General features: G+C 43.3%; 2 protein-coding genes across 2 annotated transcripts in view; both read left to right on the top strand.

Moving 5' to 3' along the window:
* The window catches only part of LOC115545766 (beta-1,4 N-acetylgalactosaminyltransferase 2-like), a 2,352-nt gene extending 1,561 nt beyond the window's left edge, over positions 1–791 (top strand). The window contains exon 4 of the mRNA XM_030359193.1: positions 524–791. Coding sequence (XP_030215053.1) covers positions 524–708 — 185 coding nt within the window. The 3' untranslated portion in view covers positions 709–791. The remainder of the gene's footprint in view (positions 1–523) is intronic.
* A 6,043-nt stretch (positions 792–6,834) lies between these two features.
* The window catches only part of LOC115545970 (beta-1,4 N-acetylgalactosaminyltransferase 2), a 48,823-nt gene continuing 40,657 nt past the window's right edge, over positions 6,835–15,000 (top strand). Inside the window, exon 1 of the mRNA XM_030359510.1 lies at positions 6,835–6,990. The gene's annotated coding sequence lies outside the window, so the exon portion shown is untranslated. The remainder of the gene's footprint in view (positions 6,991–15,000) is intronic.

A 15,000-nucleotide genomic window follows, 5' to 3' on the forward strand; every position in this document is an offset into this window, starting at 1 on the left:
CAATATCATCGGAATATATACTGCCTGGACCTGGAATCATTATCATCACCTCACCTTTTCTGTTTATTAGGCCTAAAAAAAAAAAAAATTGGTTCCTGTTGGTTGTCAGTTGAGGTCATGGGTAGGTAGGGAATTTATTTTATTTTTTTATTTTATTTTTTCCAGCGGCAGCGAATGATAGGTAGGTTGTTTTCATTTAAAAACGAGAAAATTCGCTCATCCTAGTACAGAATGAAGAGGTGCTGTACAAAAACGTAATCATAGTTTGCATCAAATATATATGTATATACATATATATTTGTTTTTTTATAAAGCTCATAAAATAATTTGGGTCGCACATATATTGACAGGGTCGGTCGGATACCGGAACCAAACACATTTTCTTTTTAGGCCTTATTTTTAGTTTCCCGACATATGCTCCCCCGTCGGTACAAGACGTTTTGGATGTACACCGGAAGCGCTCCTGCTACTTTATTATTCTGCTTAACATCCAATAATTGTTGTTTTGTTTTTTTCTCTGTAGAATTCTTCATGGATGGTCTTGGCCAGTTGATGGTTGCTTCGTGTGGCCATATTTCCATTGGCCATCAGCCGACAGGTGCCAAAGCTCAATATGTTCAGTTCAGATACCCTGGAAAGGGTGATGTGCAGTATAAACTACAGCTGCACTACCACAAAAAACATCTTCAATGTATCCACTACGGATAGGAAGAATCCCGACGGATCCGTTCGCTATGTGAGAAAGTTATCTTCCAGTACTATGCATGTTTTCCCATAAACAACCACTATTGGCTTCAGTAATAGCTCAATCATTTTCAGGGTTAGGGTTAGGTTTAGGGTCTATATATATCAGTGGCGGGTGGTTGTTTTTAAAGTGAGGGAGGAAGGACTGCGCGCTTGGTTGCCATTGGCCTGCTTGCACTGTTGGTGCATGGTGGCATAAGAATGTGAGACTCAAGTTGTTTCAGGGTGTTTTGGTGAACTACAAAATAGTAGGGAGGGATAGTTATCTGAATAAAATTGATACAAAGCCACCAGTGGCATCACTGTAATTTGAAAGCTGGTGGGCAGCATGTCTTTGAAATGGACTACAAGGGAAGAAGGAAAGGATGCAAAGCCCATTAGTCAAATCAGGCCTACTCTTGATTTGTACAAGTAAATAAATAAATCTGGGCCTATTTTTGCCCTCAATTTCTGAAGTTATTGGTTGTAATTTAGCTATGTTTATTTTCAGTTACAATTGTTTTAAGAAAAGACTAAAGACCAAAAGTGATGCCATTTAAAATGCATCATGCTCTGAATCATTCACCCTTTCCACAATATCAAACAGAAGGGTCAGATTAACAAACTAGTAAAAGAACGAGAACATTATTTCAAACAACCTGATATAGGCATGGTGCATAGCAAGGAAAGTCGCATAGCAGCACCAACGTGACCTTGAAACTTGTCTAGGTGTTTGGTTGCCCTATCAAGATTTTGAAACCATGAACAGTCCACGTTGGAGATTTGCCGTTATTCTTAGCAAACAGGGCCATCAAAGTCGATTGCTAGTAATGCTACCAGTAAGCCATGAGTAACTAGAAAACCATTTAGCACCCACAACACTAACACTGATTACTTTTGGTGATCTAAATTTTGCGAAGTGGTTTACCTTTTTATTTGGTCGCTAACTTAGCACTGTAACTCAATGAATGGAATGCTCTGTGTAATTAAACATGAACAATGTCCTCTTGTTTCCAATGTTTCCATTGTACACTTTATTCGCAAATGTTAGAATCTCGTTATCCTTCAGATGATTTCACCTGCTTTGCGTCTCTTGTGCCGCGTTTCCACTGCAGGGTGCGGTACGGTTCGGTTCGCCTCAGTCCGGAAGGGAGGGGGCGGTATAGCCCAGCTCAGTTCCGAGGTCGCGTTTCCACCGCCGACAGTACCCTTTATGGTAGGCCGGATGTCGATCGCCGCGGCAGCTACGTCAATATCGTAAACAACGTCTTCCTACCCAAAAATGCGGAGGAACGTCTCCACCTCCTTGTTCGCCCAAGCAAGCGTTTTACGCGACATGTTAATTGTAAAGAATAATACTTCGAGGCTACTGTTTGTTTGTTTTTATCCCCACGTCGCCCGGAGGTGACGATTCTGTCGACCAATCAACGGAGGGGGTGTGTAGCTCGAATTTTCCGGGACCCTTTCAGGCGTCTCGTCTCGTTTTCAGTACCCCAACGGAGGAGTAGGCCTACTGAAAACGAAGGCAAAACGAGTACGGCTCAGTCCGGGTCACGCCCACTTTTGGCAGTGGAAACGCAATCCGTGCCGCACCTTTGGGAACCGAACCGTACCGCATCCTGCCGTGGAAACGCGGCATTAGCCATGCGCGGCCATGTGAATGTTCAATGGAATGCGCATATCACCGCGTTGCTAGGATACCTCGCGACAACAGCTATTTACTATTTTAATTTACATGCTGTTGGACACCAAAATAAATAATTCATACGTTCATTCATTGTCATTCATCAATTGTGTTAATGCCTAACAATAAAACACTGCAAACAAATATAATTAAAATATGTATTTCTAATGTCTGGTTTACAACGAGCAGGCATTTAGACGGGAATGGTTCTTTTTGACAGAAGCAATGCATGGAACATCATCAAATTACAAGGAGCTAATTGAGTTGTTTTGAGACTGTAGGAGAGATCTGTTTAATGTGTCGGCCTATATAAAACATATAAACATAATTAAAACAATATTCACAACTGATTAGTTGAGAACGGACTAATCGGCCGGCGATATCTTCAATTGCTCTGGCTGGACGCTCGTCTTCCTCGGGGACCGCCGGTGGCTGATGGTGTCTGGGCAGAGGGATTCTCTTGGAGATGTTGTGCAGAACGGTGCACGCAGCTATTTCTGTGCACACCAGGGATGGTGAATTGTGTCACTTCACCTGCCACTGTGTCTGGTAATACTTTCCAGTCGGGTCTGATCTAATTTGCATATTTAATACCCTCGTCATACGGCGCTGCAGTTCTACAACCTTTACTGTCAACATCCGGCCCCCTTCTTCTTCTACGCCTCTTTTGCTTAACTGCGACCGCGAAAAAGAATACATTTAATGATGGAGTCTTCCGCTTTCGTAGAGAAACATCCGGGATAATATACCGGTAACAGGGCTCTCAAGTCTCACGCATTCGGCGTGAGACCATAGCTTTGTTCAAAATCGTTCCATATCACGGATATAGTGCACTATATAGGGTGCTCGCCATTTTGTAGTGGTGTTCGAATTCTCAGTGGTTAATTTCATGCACTATATAGTGCACTTAATATGTACATTTGAGTGTACATATTAGACATTCTCTGATGTTACTCCCGTATACTACAATGCAATGCGGTCGTGCTTTTCTGGAGGAGAAGAAGAAGCTTCGAAAATGAAGACAATTAATGATGGAGTCTCCGGCTTTCGTATAGAAATGTCAACAATTTAATTGGGGTTTAACAGAAAATGTAACATTCAAAATTAATTAAAAAACCCTTGATCAAGGAAATGTAGCATTCAACATCAATACAACCTCCAGCTTTCCTCGTGAAACCCCGTTTTGTTTACATGATGTGGCCGCATCTGTCTGCATCACAGAAATACCCGGCGCATTTACTGACGCAAATTACGTTTAAAAATGTTCAGCGTAGTGTCCGAATGCTCGTTTGTTCATTACCTATATAGTGCACTATATCATGAACACTATAAAGGGAATAGTGAGTGTATAGGGAACGATTTTGAACACAGCTCTTGCGTCCATGCGTGAGACACACGCAATTCGGAAGAAGACGATGGGTGTGTCGAATAGAGGTCGTCATCGTCTTGCCGTCCCTCCCCGTTCTGTGATTGGTTCCCCATCAGGCGAAAATCGGATCCATGGAATCCAGGCTGCTTCGCAGCGAGAAATGAAATTGCGCGCAAGGCAGCATGGCTATAGCCAGGTTATTTCGGAGGCGGGACACGTTCAGAATTCCATTTATAAATTAACAGACGTGAATTGTCTGGCTGGCTGAAATTTGAGAGGGGTTCTGGGAGTGTCCCCCTAAGATTTGTGTAACCAACGAGAGGGAGGTATGATCAGTTAAGCATGACGAAGGAGAAGTGTATGGAAGTAAATCTGTGCCATCGGATTTTGAAAATAAAAAGCCATTGAATTCTAAGCACTGAATATTTATGCATTGAAATAACGGATCTGGATTTGAATTTCAACGTAATCAACGCCCCTGCATAAATAATCAGTGCTTAGAGTTCAATGGCTTTTTATTTAAAATACGATGGCACAGATTTACTTCCATAGAAGTGACTCAAAGATTTTGTGGTTGAGAGGGCGTATCGGTTTCCACTAGGGATGCACCGAAATGAAAATTCTTGGCCGAAACCGAATATACTGAAACAGTTGGCCGAAGGCCGAAACCGAATGTTTTTCATTCATTTTGCTTTAACTTTTCACCATTGCATAATCAAACAATTAAATGTCCTTTATAAACTTTTTTTTCTTGCTTTTCTATAAAAAAAATCAATTACAAATTTGATACAAAATATAAATTTAATACTGAACGTTTTCTAACATTATAGCAAGAATTTAAGAACGATGTACCTTTAAATAAATGAGTAATACTTTTTTTTTTTTTTTTTATAAATAAATAAAAATGTTTGGTGTATTATGTTCGGCCTTTTTACTCCTTCGGTCGAAACCGAACATTATGTTTTGGGCCATTTTCGGCCGAACATGTTCGGTGGCCGAATATTCGGTGCATCTCTAGTTTCCACCATATAGGTTTCTGCAGGACAAAATCTGTGTGGGAGTGGGGGAATCTAGTGGGGGATATGTTCAAAAAAAGAAAAAGGAATTGAAAGCTACTTACAATAGGCCTAGGCTACATTAATTTCCCGTTATGGCAGCAATGTTCCACTTTCAGCTGGAATTCACCGGTACATCAAAACCACTTGTCTTCTTTAGATTTGAGTTCCCTTTATTTATTCACACAGTTCATCATTCAGAATCAGAGCCCACATTAAATCTGCATTTAGGGCGACTATCACTACCCAGCCGAAAAATAGATGTGCTATAAATGGTTTTGTATATAGCAGTCAGGAACATGTGCATAGTTGTGGAAGTGCTGGTGTTAGAAAAACGGGAATTAAAGTGCTGCACATCGACTGTAAAAATGTAGATAATTCATCACAAGAATTTTAATTCAGAAATCGAATAGGCTAATAAAGTCTGAATTGGGAGATACAATTCAGCATTCTGATAATAAAGTCAGAATACATGGATAAAATCCGAATTCTGATAATTAAATCCAGCATTAAATGTTCATTTAAGAAGGTTCTCACCAGTCATTTGTCGCCTGGTCGCGATGTCGAGATTTATTTTAAAGTAGTTCACTATCGTGCAATAATTTGCAGCGTCAGAATTCTGAGAATTTAGTCAGCATTCAGATTTCTCAGAATTCTCTGACCCTGCAAATTAAAGCGGTACTACTAGCAAACTACTTTAAGCGTGACTGGAGAGAACGTGACTGGAGAGAGCCGGAAGTGGGAGATTCCTGGGGCTTGCCCCATGAATTCAACCCATGCACACGCTCACACGCCACACTTCGTATTTCTCACGCAGAGAAATTACCAGGATAGCGCCCACCAATTTGGGCTGCTATTTAACAGTGTTACAGGTAGGAATCAAATGTGTTTCACGCACGTAGGGTAACCAGACGTCCTCTTTTGCCCGGACAAGCCCTCTTTTTGAGACACTTTTAAAAAATGTTTTGCGGAATTTCAAAATCGTCCAGGATTATATTAAAGCCTCATACATGTTCACATTGAATTTGCATTGCGTTTCTCTGGGTCGTTCACAAACTAGTTAGGCTACGCCCTCCCCTACTCAGTTCTGTTTGCTTTGCATTGGTGGAAGTGAGTAGGGGGAGTGGTTAAGTAGAGCTTTCAGATTGGACGGGTTTGACTTACTCAGTTACCGTCGTGTTTTGTATTTATTTTTTTACCATTCGTTTTATAGGGACAAACATTAACAAATTTCTCCTACAGGGGATTGATAAAGTTCTATCTAGACTATTGAACAGAAAGAAACACTTAGTCATACTTTACACACTTTACGACTGCATTGGCCTAATGCAACAGATATATTTTCAGCATTGGACTGAATGCCACATAAATATATAATTATGTTTTTGCACGTTTGCAAAGTTTAAAAGTTCAGGGTATAAAGTTCAAGTATATGCCTTTACTTGTATTGCTTAAGCAAATAGCCTTAGTTACCAGGTCTGTGGACAAATAGTCACATTTAAATAACATGTTATGATGATGTAGCCATGCATGTTGTTTTATTAACGTTTTCAACTCAGTTCCTTGGTAGAACCAAGGAACTTTCCATCACTTCTGATGGAAAAAAAGATGTATATGAAAACCACTTTTTGTTATCTATTTTAACTCTGATATTGTTTTAAATGTACGCATATATTAAAAAAATATATAGCGTATAAAAAAGATGGTAAAATAGATGAGTGGCTGGTGGGCAAAAATGTTAATTTCCATCTCTGGTGTAGACCCGTTCTGGGTGCATCCGCATCTGGAATTTCCACTTTACGCCTGCCCCTGACCAGGAGTAGGATTTACGCCTGGTCTTAGTGAAAAGAACGCTGCAATGGTGCAATCCAGCCCCGGAGGTCCCCACTGGAGGTCTCCAGCAAGGTGTGTGTCCACTGTGATCTCCTCAGTGTGTGTGTGTATGCCTCAGGAACATTATGCCTTCCTCATTTGATCTGTCTCTTTACTCTCTTTTACTCTCAACACCTTTAGAACCGTGTTATATTCTGTCTCGCTTCTAAACACTTCTCTGTGATTTTGGTGAACACCTAAATCTCTATATTCCCTCCTTTCCTTGTATTTTTGCTTCTATATTTTCATACTACAAGGACAGCACACTTTCGTCAGGGAGAGATAAGGTACCGTATCCTGAATTCATGTTTTCTTCAGATGACTGGGGATGTATTCTTACTATATTAATGTATTCTTACTAAACTAATCTGTTTCCAGTCCAATCTCAGTGTTTCCAGGTGTGTGGTGTAAAAGAGGCTCAATGGAGGAGTATGGGTCAGAATATCAATAACTAGTTTTACCATGTTTAGGGCGTTTATATACGGATCCTCTGGAACGGGAACCGGATAGAACTATTTGTTTGTATCGTAGGCTTTTATTCTGTATGGAGGTCAGCTGGTCGGCTGTGTAATTTTATTGTGGAGTTTCATTGGTAACATTAGTTAATAATTGATGGTTTGGAATTGTCCGATCCAGAGGGAAATAAATAATTGTCCATGATTAAATGAATGTGTCAGAAGCATAGTGATTGATGAGTGTGTGTGTGATCTAGGAGACAGAGAGAGGGATTTAGTGTGTAGCTCTAGGCAGAGAGTGATAGAGTGTATGATCTACAGAGGGAGTGATAGTGTGTAGCTCTAGAGCAGGGATGGGCAACTTTCATGATAAAGAGGGCCACAATTCTTCATCATCACCATCAGAGGACCATGCACTGTGCACTTCAACCAGACGTAAACTGAGAGAAGCTACACATTGTTGACGTTGTTGGATATGATTTCCTGTATTCGGGTGCATTTTGGGGATGGCCACTACCTACAAAATCTTCCAGATTCATAACCTATTTATGGTATGTTGCTTGAACCAACAAACATTAATTTCATGTTTTCCATGCTGAAACAGCCACATGATTGGTTAGTATTTTGATCAGTGCAAAGGCCTCACATACATCATCATTCAATGATGTCACAAAACTGAAAAACAGTGGCCCAACATAATGTGCAACAACTCAATGAACTCAAACCCAACCAGCATGATATTCACTTCAGGGCAGTTGTAGTAGCTGTAGTGGCGACTTAAGTGGAATTCTTTCATGACTGATATCGCTTCTAAGCAAGATGAAGAAGGAATGAGGAAGAGATTGTGAGAAATGTAAAGGCCAGAGGGTGACGAGAGGACGAAGGGGAGGAAGAGGAGGATGAGGAAGAGGAGGAGGAGGAAGGGGAGGACTAAGCGGGCTGGAGGAAGAGGAGGAGGAGGGTGAGGAGGAGGAAGGTGAGGATGAGGAGGAAGTAGAGGAGGAGAAGGAAGAGGAGGAGGGGGTGATAGGCTGATCAGATGAGATGACGGGGGTCAACCAGGATCCACCTGTTTGTGCAGCACACACACACACACACACACACACACACACACACACACACACACACACACACACACACACACACACACACACACACACACACACACACACACACACGCAAACAAGCAGCCACAACCAGGAAACCACCTGCTTGTGCAGCACATAACTTTCGGCGATCACCCAGACTCCGCCTGCAAACAGCCTTAGACGTACACTCACTGGATCAATATGTCCAGTCCCCGTTAGGCCGTGCTCCAATGCCAGCTACAGCATCCTGATTCAGTAGATTCATTCATTGTAATTTAGTTAATCTGTGAAACCTTCCCTGGGATCTCTTATTACACGGGACAAAGCAACCTTTACTCTCACATATTACTGCTATTATATTAACTTTCCGTTCCGCACGCTCAACCTCTAGTTGTAATTAAACTCATAGTTATAATGTGGAAACCCCAGACGATAATGTAAGAAATTTCTGAGCGCATAATATCATAACATTTTGCCTATAATGTTATAGCCTACAACATTTTGGTTTGCCTATAACGTAAAGAAGCAAACATAATAATTACACGTGTGTCTGAAAGCAGCTCGTGTGTGAGCATTTGATTACATTATAAAATGAGTCAATTTATGGGTGAGAGGGGTACAATTGTTCAATGGAGAGTGTAGTATACTATGCATGCAAATCAATTAGCTTTTTACTGTTATTCAGGGCTCAAAGTGCATTGACATTTAAAAAAGCAATGGCAACTACTATTGGTTAGTTGAAAATAAAAATGACAAACAGCTGAAAATTGTGCTCATTTACAGAAGCACCTTAGTGAAATAAACTAAGTTTAACAACAGCTAAGGCAGCAACCTAGCTAACTAAAGTGAAATAAAGCACAGGCTTACGTGGGGGAGGGGGAGCGGGAGAAGGGGGTGTGTGAGGGCAAGACTGCGGATTGTACATCGGCTACCTGACGTGAGAGTGAAAGAGTGTGTCTGTTATTAAGTAAGTAAATAAGTAAGTAAGAAAGTATTTTATTGTCTCTCTCACTAGAGAAATTTGCTTTGGGCAAAACAAAGAGCATCGGCGACACACACATTAAGATAGCCTGTGTGTGTGTATTTGCGTGGATGTCAACCCAGCTAAGAATAACTTGTTCAGCATTATAGATAATGATAACAAACAGGCCGATCCCTTTTACTCTAGACCATGGGTCAGCAACCTTTTCAACATGCAGTGCCAGTTTGACATTTTCTCGTTAATGAGTGTGCCTTAAGCAACAATATATTAAAAATTAAGCAGAATTATGACACAGCGACCAAAAACATTTCCAGAAGACCTGGAATTGTATTATTTCCATATAGTCCACAATCATGCATCAACATTTTAAATGTTTTTTTGGTTGTTATATTTGCAACATGGGCTTACAAATTATAATTACAATTGTCCCATCTTAAAACACCATTTTCAGAAGCTCATTCAAAAACATATTTGCACTGTGAGAAATGTAAAAAACGAGAATATATGAGAATGTTGGAAACATCCACATCAATATCTTTAAGACATGTACAGCTTTGCAAAACCATGTGAAGCATACAGGCCACTTGCAACAATATTTTAAATATTTTCTTCTCTAATACTCAACATAGGTTTAAAAACTATAAATTGATCCCATTTCAGAACACTGCTTTCTGTAACTAATTTAAACATATTTTCACTGGGAGGACATGCCCAAAACAGAATAAAGTGCAAAAATTAAATTGGTAGCAATGTTTTAAGTGTGCCAATGATTATGCTACCCGTGCCTAGGGTTGCCGACCCCTGCTCTAGGCTTATCTCTGTTGTCTCCCTCATAAGTGCGTGTGCTTGTATTTGTTTCCATAACAGGTATGGCTGCCTGAATTCAGTGATCATATCTGTTACCAGGAGAACAGAAGAGAGAAAGCCCTCTAACAGAGTGCACACTTTAGCGCACATTTTTTTCCTATCAAAAAGGACAACATTTCCGCTAACCGTAACAGAAAAATCTGGCCAACATGGACCCCGCGGAGTCAGAGTAGGTTCGGCACACGCTCACCTCGCAGGGCACGAGGATCGGTCAACACGACGCCGCGTTACAGGCGTTTTCCGAGGTTCTTCAAGGTTTCTCCGCCGGCATGTCAGAGCTGGGAGCCCATGTGGAGCAGATTGGTTCCCAGGTCTCCTCCCTGGCTGCTCCCGTCTCGCTCCATGGACCGGCAGTCTCCTCCGCGTCGGACTTCCCTGCTGCGGCGCCCGTTTCCTCGCCCAGCCAGCCCCGCAAACTGTTTATTCGTACTCCGGTCAGGTATGCGGGGGAGTTAGGCCGTTGTAGGCAATTTTCACACCAGTGCACCCTAGTTTTTGAACAGCAGCTGTTGTCTTACGCCAGTGACAGGACTAAGACTGCTTTTATGATGAGTCTGTTGTCAGACCAGGCCGCCGACTGGGCGGTAGCGGTAGCTCTATTAATAGACCCTCTCTCGCGCTTTCCTATGCCGATTTTGTTTACGAAATGTGTAGGGTATTTCACCCGGTTCGGGGAAAGGAAGCCAGCAGCCGACTTCTCTCCCTGCGCCAGGGCTCGGACTCCGTCGCTCAGTTCGCATTAAGTTTCCGTATTCCGGCGGCGGAGAGTGGGTGGGACGAGACAGCTTCACAGAGCGTTTTTTTTGAGGGGACTAACCGACCATTTTAGAGACGAGCTTGCGGTTAGGGACGAGACCTGCTGGTTAGATGAACTCATTGCCTTAGCCTCCCGCTTGGACAATCGGTTAAGAGAGAGACTGATCCTTAGTCAGCTGGAGCACTTTTTTGCCACTCTCACTGCCTTCGCTCGGCCACGCCCCCTGGTAAGTGTGCCGTTCCTCCTCACTCACCTGACCCCATAGACCTCTCTGGAGTTCCCTCCATTTACCATGACCTCCAGGAGGTATTTAGTAGAGATAGGGCCCAGTCCCTGCCCCCTCACCGTCCCTATGACTGCTCTATTGACTTGTTGCCCGGTGCCCCCCTGCCTTCCAGCAAACTGTTCAACTTGTCTAAGCCGGAGAGAGAGTCCATGGAGAACTATATTTCCGAGTCACTGGCGAATGGCCTCGTCCTTCTTCCTCTCCCGTGGGAGCAGGGTTCTTCTTTGTGGAAAAGAAGGACAAATCCCTGCCCCCCTGTGTGGCCTACAGGGGAATAAACTACATCACGGTCAAGAACAAGTACCCCCCTCCGCTTCTTGACTCTGCCTTCGCTCCTCTTCACCAGGCCACCGTCTTCACTAAGCTGGATCCTCGGAACGCCTACCATCTGGTTCACGTCCGGGAGGGGGACGAATGGAAGACAGCGTTCAACACTCCACTGGGTCACTTCGAATACCTCGTTATGCCTTTCGGGCTCACTAATGCACCAGCCTTTTTTTAGGCTCTAATCAATGACGTTCTCCGGGATATTTTACGCCGATTTGTAGGAGTCTATCTCGATGAAATTTTGATTTTTTCTAGGGACCTCGCTGAACACAAGCAGCAGGTTCGGTTGGTGTTACGGCGGTTATGGGAGAACAAGCTGTTTGTCAAGGCTGAGAAATGTTCCTTCCACACCGACTCGGTCAGTTTCCTGGGCTTCGTGGTGCAGAGGGGTCAAATGCAGACGGATCCTAAGAAGCTGGGGGCGGTTTCAGAGTGGCTGGTTCCTACCACTCGGAAACAGCTACAGAGGTTTCTGGGATTTGCCAACTTTTATAGGAGGTTCATAAGGGATTATGGTCGGGTGGCTGCTCCCCTAACCCAATTAACCTCCACTAAGGTTCCTTTCGGTTGGTCGCAGGCGGCTCGGTCCACATTTCTGCGGCTCAAGAAGTTGTTCTCCTCGGCTGTGGATGACAAGTACTGTGTCATCCCGATCCAGCTATCCAGTTTGTGGTGGAGGTGGATGCCTCCAACTCTGGGGTGGGGGCAGTGTTGTTCCAGCGCTCGGCGCTGGACAACAAATTACACCCCTGTTCCTTTTTCTCCCGTCGTCTTAGCTCCTCTGCAGAGAATAACTATGACGTTGGTAACAGGGAGCTGCTAGCTTGCTGGCATTGCATGAGTGGAGGCACTGGTTGGAGGGAGCGGCACATCCATTTATCGTGTGGACGGACCATCGGAACCTGGCCTACATCCAGACCGCCCGTAGGCTGAACTCCCGCCAGGCACGTTGGGCTCTCTTCCTGGGTCGGTTTCGTTTTACCCTCACCTACCATCCTGGTTCCAAGAACGGCAAGGCCGACGCTCTCTCTCGCCAGTACGACTCCCCTGTGTTGCAGTCGGTGGAGGAAAGGATTCTCTCTCCCGCCTGTGTCATCGGGGCAGCCCGATGGGAGATTGAGCGGGTGGTGCTGTATGCCCAGCAAGGACTACCTACCCCCGAGGGTTGTTGGATGTTTGTTCCCCCGGCGGCCCGCACGGCCGTTCTCCAGTGGGGGCACGAGTCCAGAGTTGCCTGCCATCCAGGGTTTCTCCACTCTCTCTCTCTCCGCCGACGGTTTTGGTGGTCCTCCATGGCTGCCGACACCAAGGGCTTCGTGGCTGCCTGTTCCATCTGTGCCCGCGGCAAATCGTCACACCGTGCTCCGGCTGGTCTCCTGCGCCCTCTACCTGTTCCACACCGGTCGTGGTCGCACATAGCAGTGGACTTCGTGACTGGTCTCCCGCCCTCAGACAGTAACACGGTCGTACTGACTATTATCGATCGTTTTTCCAAGGCTGTGCATTTTGTTCCGCTTTCAAAACTCCACTCAGCTCTGGAGACGGCGAACCTGCTGGTCCTGCACGTGTTCCGGTCTTCGCCTTGCCCGCTGGATATATTTTGAGTTCCCCTTTTTTGACAATAAACCGTGGATTGTGTCTTTTTCTCTGCTTCCATATACCCACAAACAAGCAGCAGACCACTGATGGTCGAAAAAAGTGTCGTTATCGAGCAAGCTTTATCATCATCCACAAATCTGACACAGGGTTCTGTAGGCCAAAATGATCTAATGGACAATATTTAACTCAAGGATGATTAGGATTATGGATCAAATTGCTCCAGCAAGGACTAAAACAATCTAAAACAAACTGGTGTCCCCATGGATGAAAAACACAATGGTTAAAAACCTAAAAAAAAGGAAGTGGAGCAAAACCAAACTTCATTTCCACCATCAAGATACACAAAGATATGCTGCGTAGATATAACTCAGAAATATGCAAGGCAAGGCGGTCTTTTTTCTCCAACACCGTAAATAGAGATATGAACAATGCTCGGGTATTCAGTTGTGGAAAAGTTAACAAATCCCCCTCACAACTATGCCCTGAGCTTGCTACAATTAGCAAATGCAATGAGTTTGCAAACTTTTGAAGGGTAAAATTTATCAGGCAGAATATTTCGTCTCAATTAGAAAAAGGCAAACCTTGAACCACTTATAAAGACTGGAACAATTAATGTCATGTCAGAGTTTATTTTAATTGATTCTGAAACTCTTGAAAAAATGCCGGAAGCCTCAGCTCTTCCACCTGCTTTAGATACTCTGCCCTCCAACTTCTTAATATCTGTTCTTCACCTCTTGACAGCTGCATCAAATCATTAATACATCGTTGCAGAATGGCTTGTTCCCTAAATCACTGAATACAGCTGTTGTCAAGCCCCTACTTAAAAAGAAAAATGTGATTCCCTCTATCTTAAACAACTACGACAAATATGCAACTAACCATTCATTGGCAAAGTCATCAATCTTTTATTATTAAATCAACTAACCACATTTCTGACACTAAATAATTACTTTGATATTTTCCAATTAGGTTTTCGTTCTAATCACAGTTCTGAAACAGCTATAATTAAGGTTACAAATGACATACGTGCATGGATGGACTGGGACAATAATCTTGCCCAAGACTTTGGGATGGAGAGGCCTTTCATGAGACCACGGGAATAGCGTGTGTAGAATTGTGCCACTGTGTAAAATAATAAAATAATAGGAACTAGTACTTAACGAAAAAGAATCTTTGTTACAGCATGTGACATGCTGTACTGTTCTCCCTGCGCTTTTGGAATCTCTCTATGTTATCACATCAAACTCAGATATAGCACGATTGAGCCAGGATCGGAGCGTCTTGCTCCCTTTATTTCCTCTTTTATATTGTGTCAATACCACGAGTGAAACTGTAACAGAAACAACACAAAACCTTAGTTTCCCTTACAGCACAAGTTGCTAATAAACAGAATGGAATGAACCTAGAAAGAATAACTAGGACTACGCGCCGAAAGTGAGCCCGCTCATAGCAACAATAGGCTAATCTGACACAGGCGCACACCTTACATTAGCTCATTATCTAGTTAACTAAACATCACGTTTTTAGAATGCTAGACATCTTCATACATTACATACTGCATTAAAAACGTACAGCCATTGCTTTCATGACCGTGAGAAGGGAAGAGAACATTCACCAAACGACCGACTGTCTTTCTTACTGAGCTACAGTTGCAACAAGTATATACATCACGTAACCTATTTTCGTATTTTCCTGTGACTTCAGAAGAAGGTAAACGGGAAGTGACCCTGCTGTGTGTCAGGCTGAGTCAATCAGATTCGACTGAACACGGAGCAGGCGACTGTCTTTCTTACTGAGCTACGGTTGCAACAAGTATATACATCACGTAACCTACTTTAAGGGTGCACTCACACTAGGCCATCTGGCCTAGTGTGACTTCATGTCAAAGATGATCTGAAGATATTCATTCATGCCTTTATCTGCTTGACTACTGCAA

The sequence above is a fragment of the Gadus morhua genome, chromosome 6 (genome assembly GCF_902167405.1).
Source record: "Gadus morhua chromosome 6, gadMor3.0, whole genome shotgun sequence".
Taxonomy (NCBI): Eukaryota; Metazoa; Chordata; class Actinopteri; order Gadiformes; family Gadidae; genus Gadus; species Gadus morhua.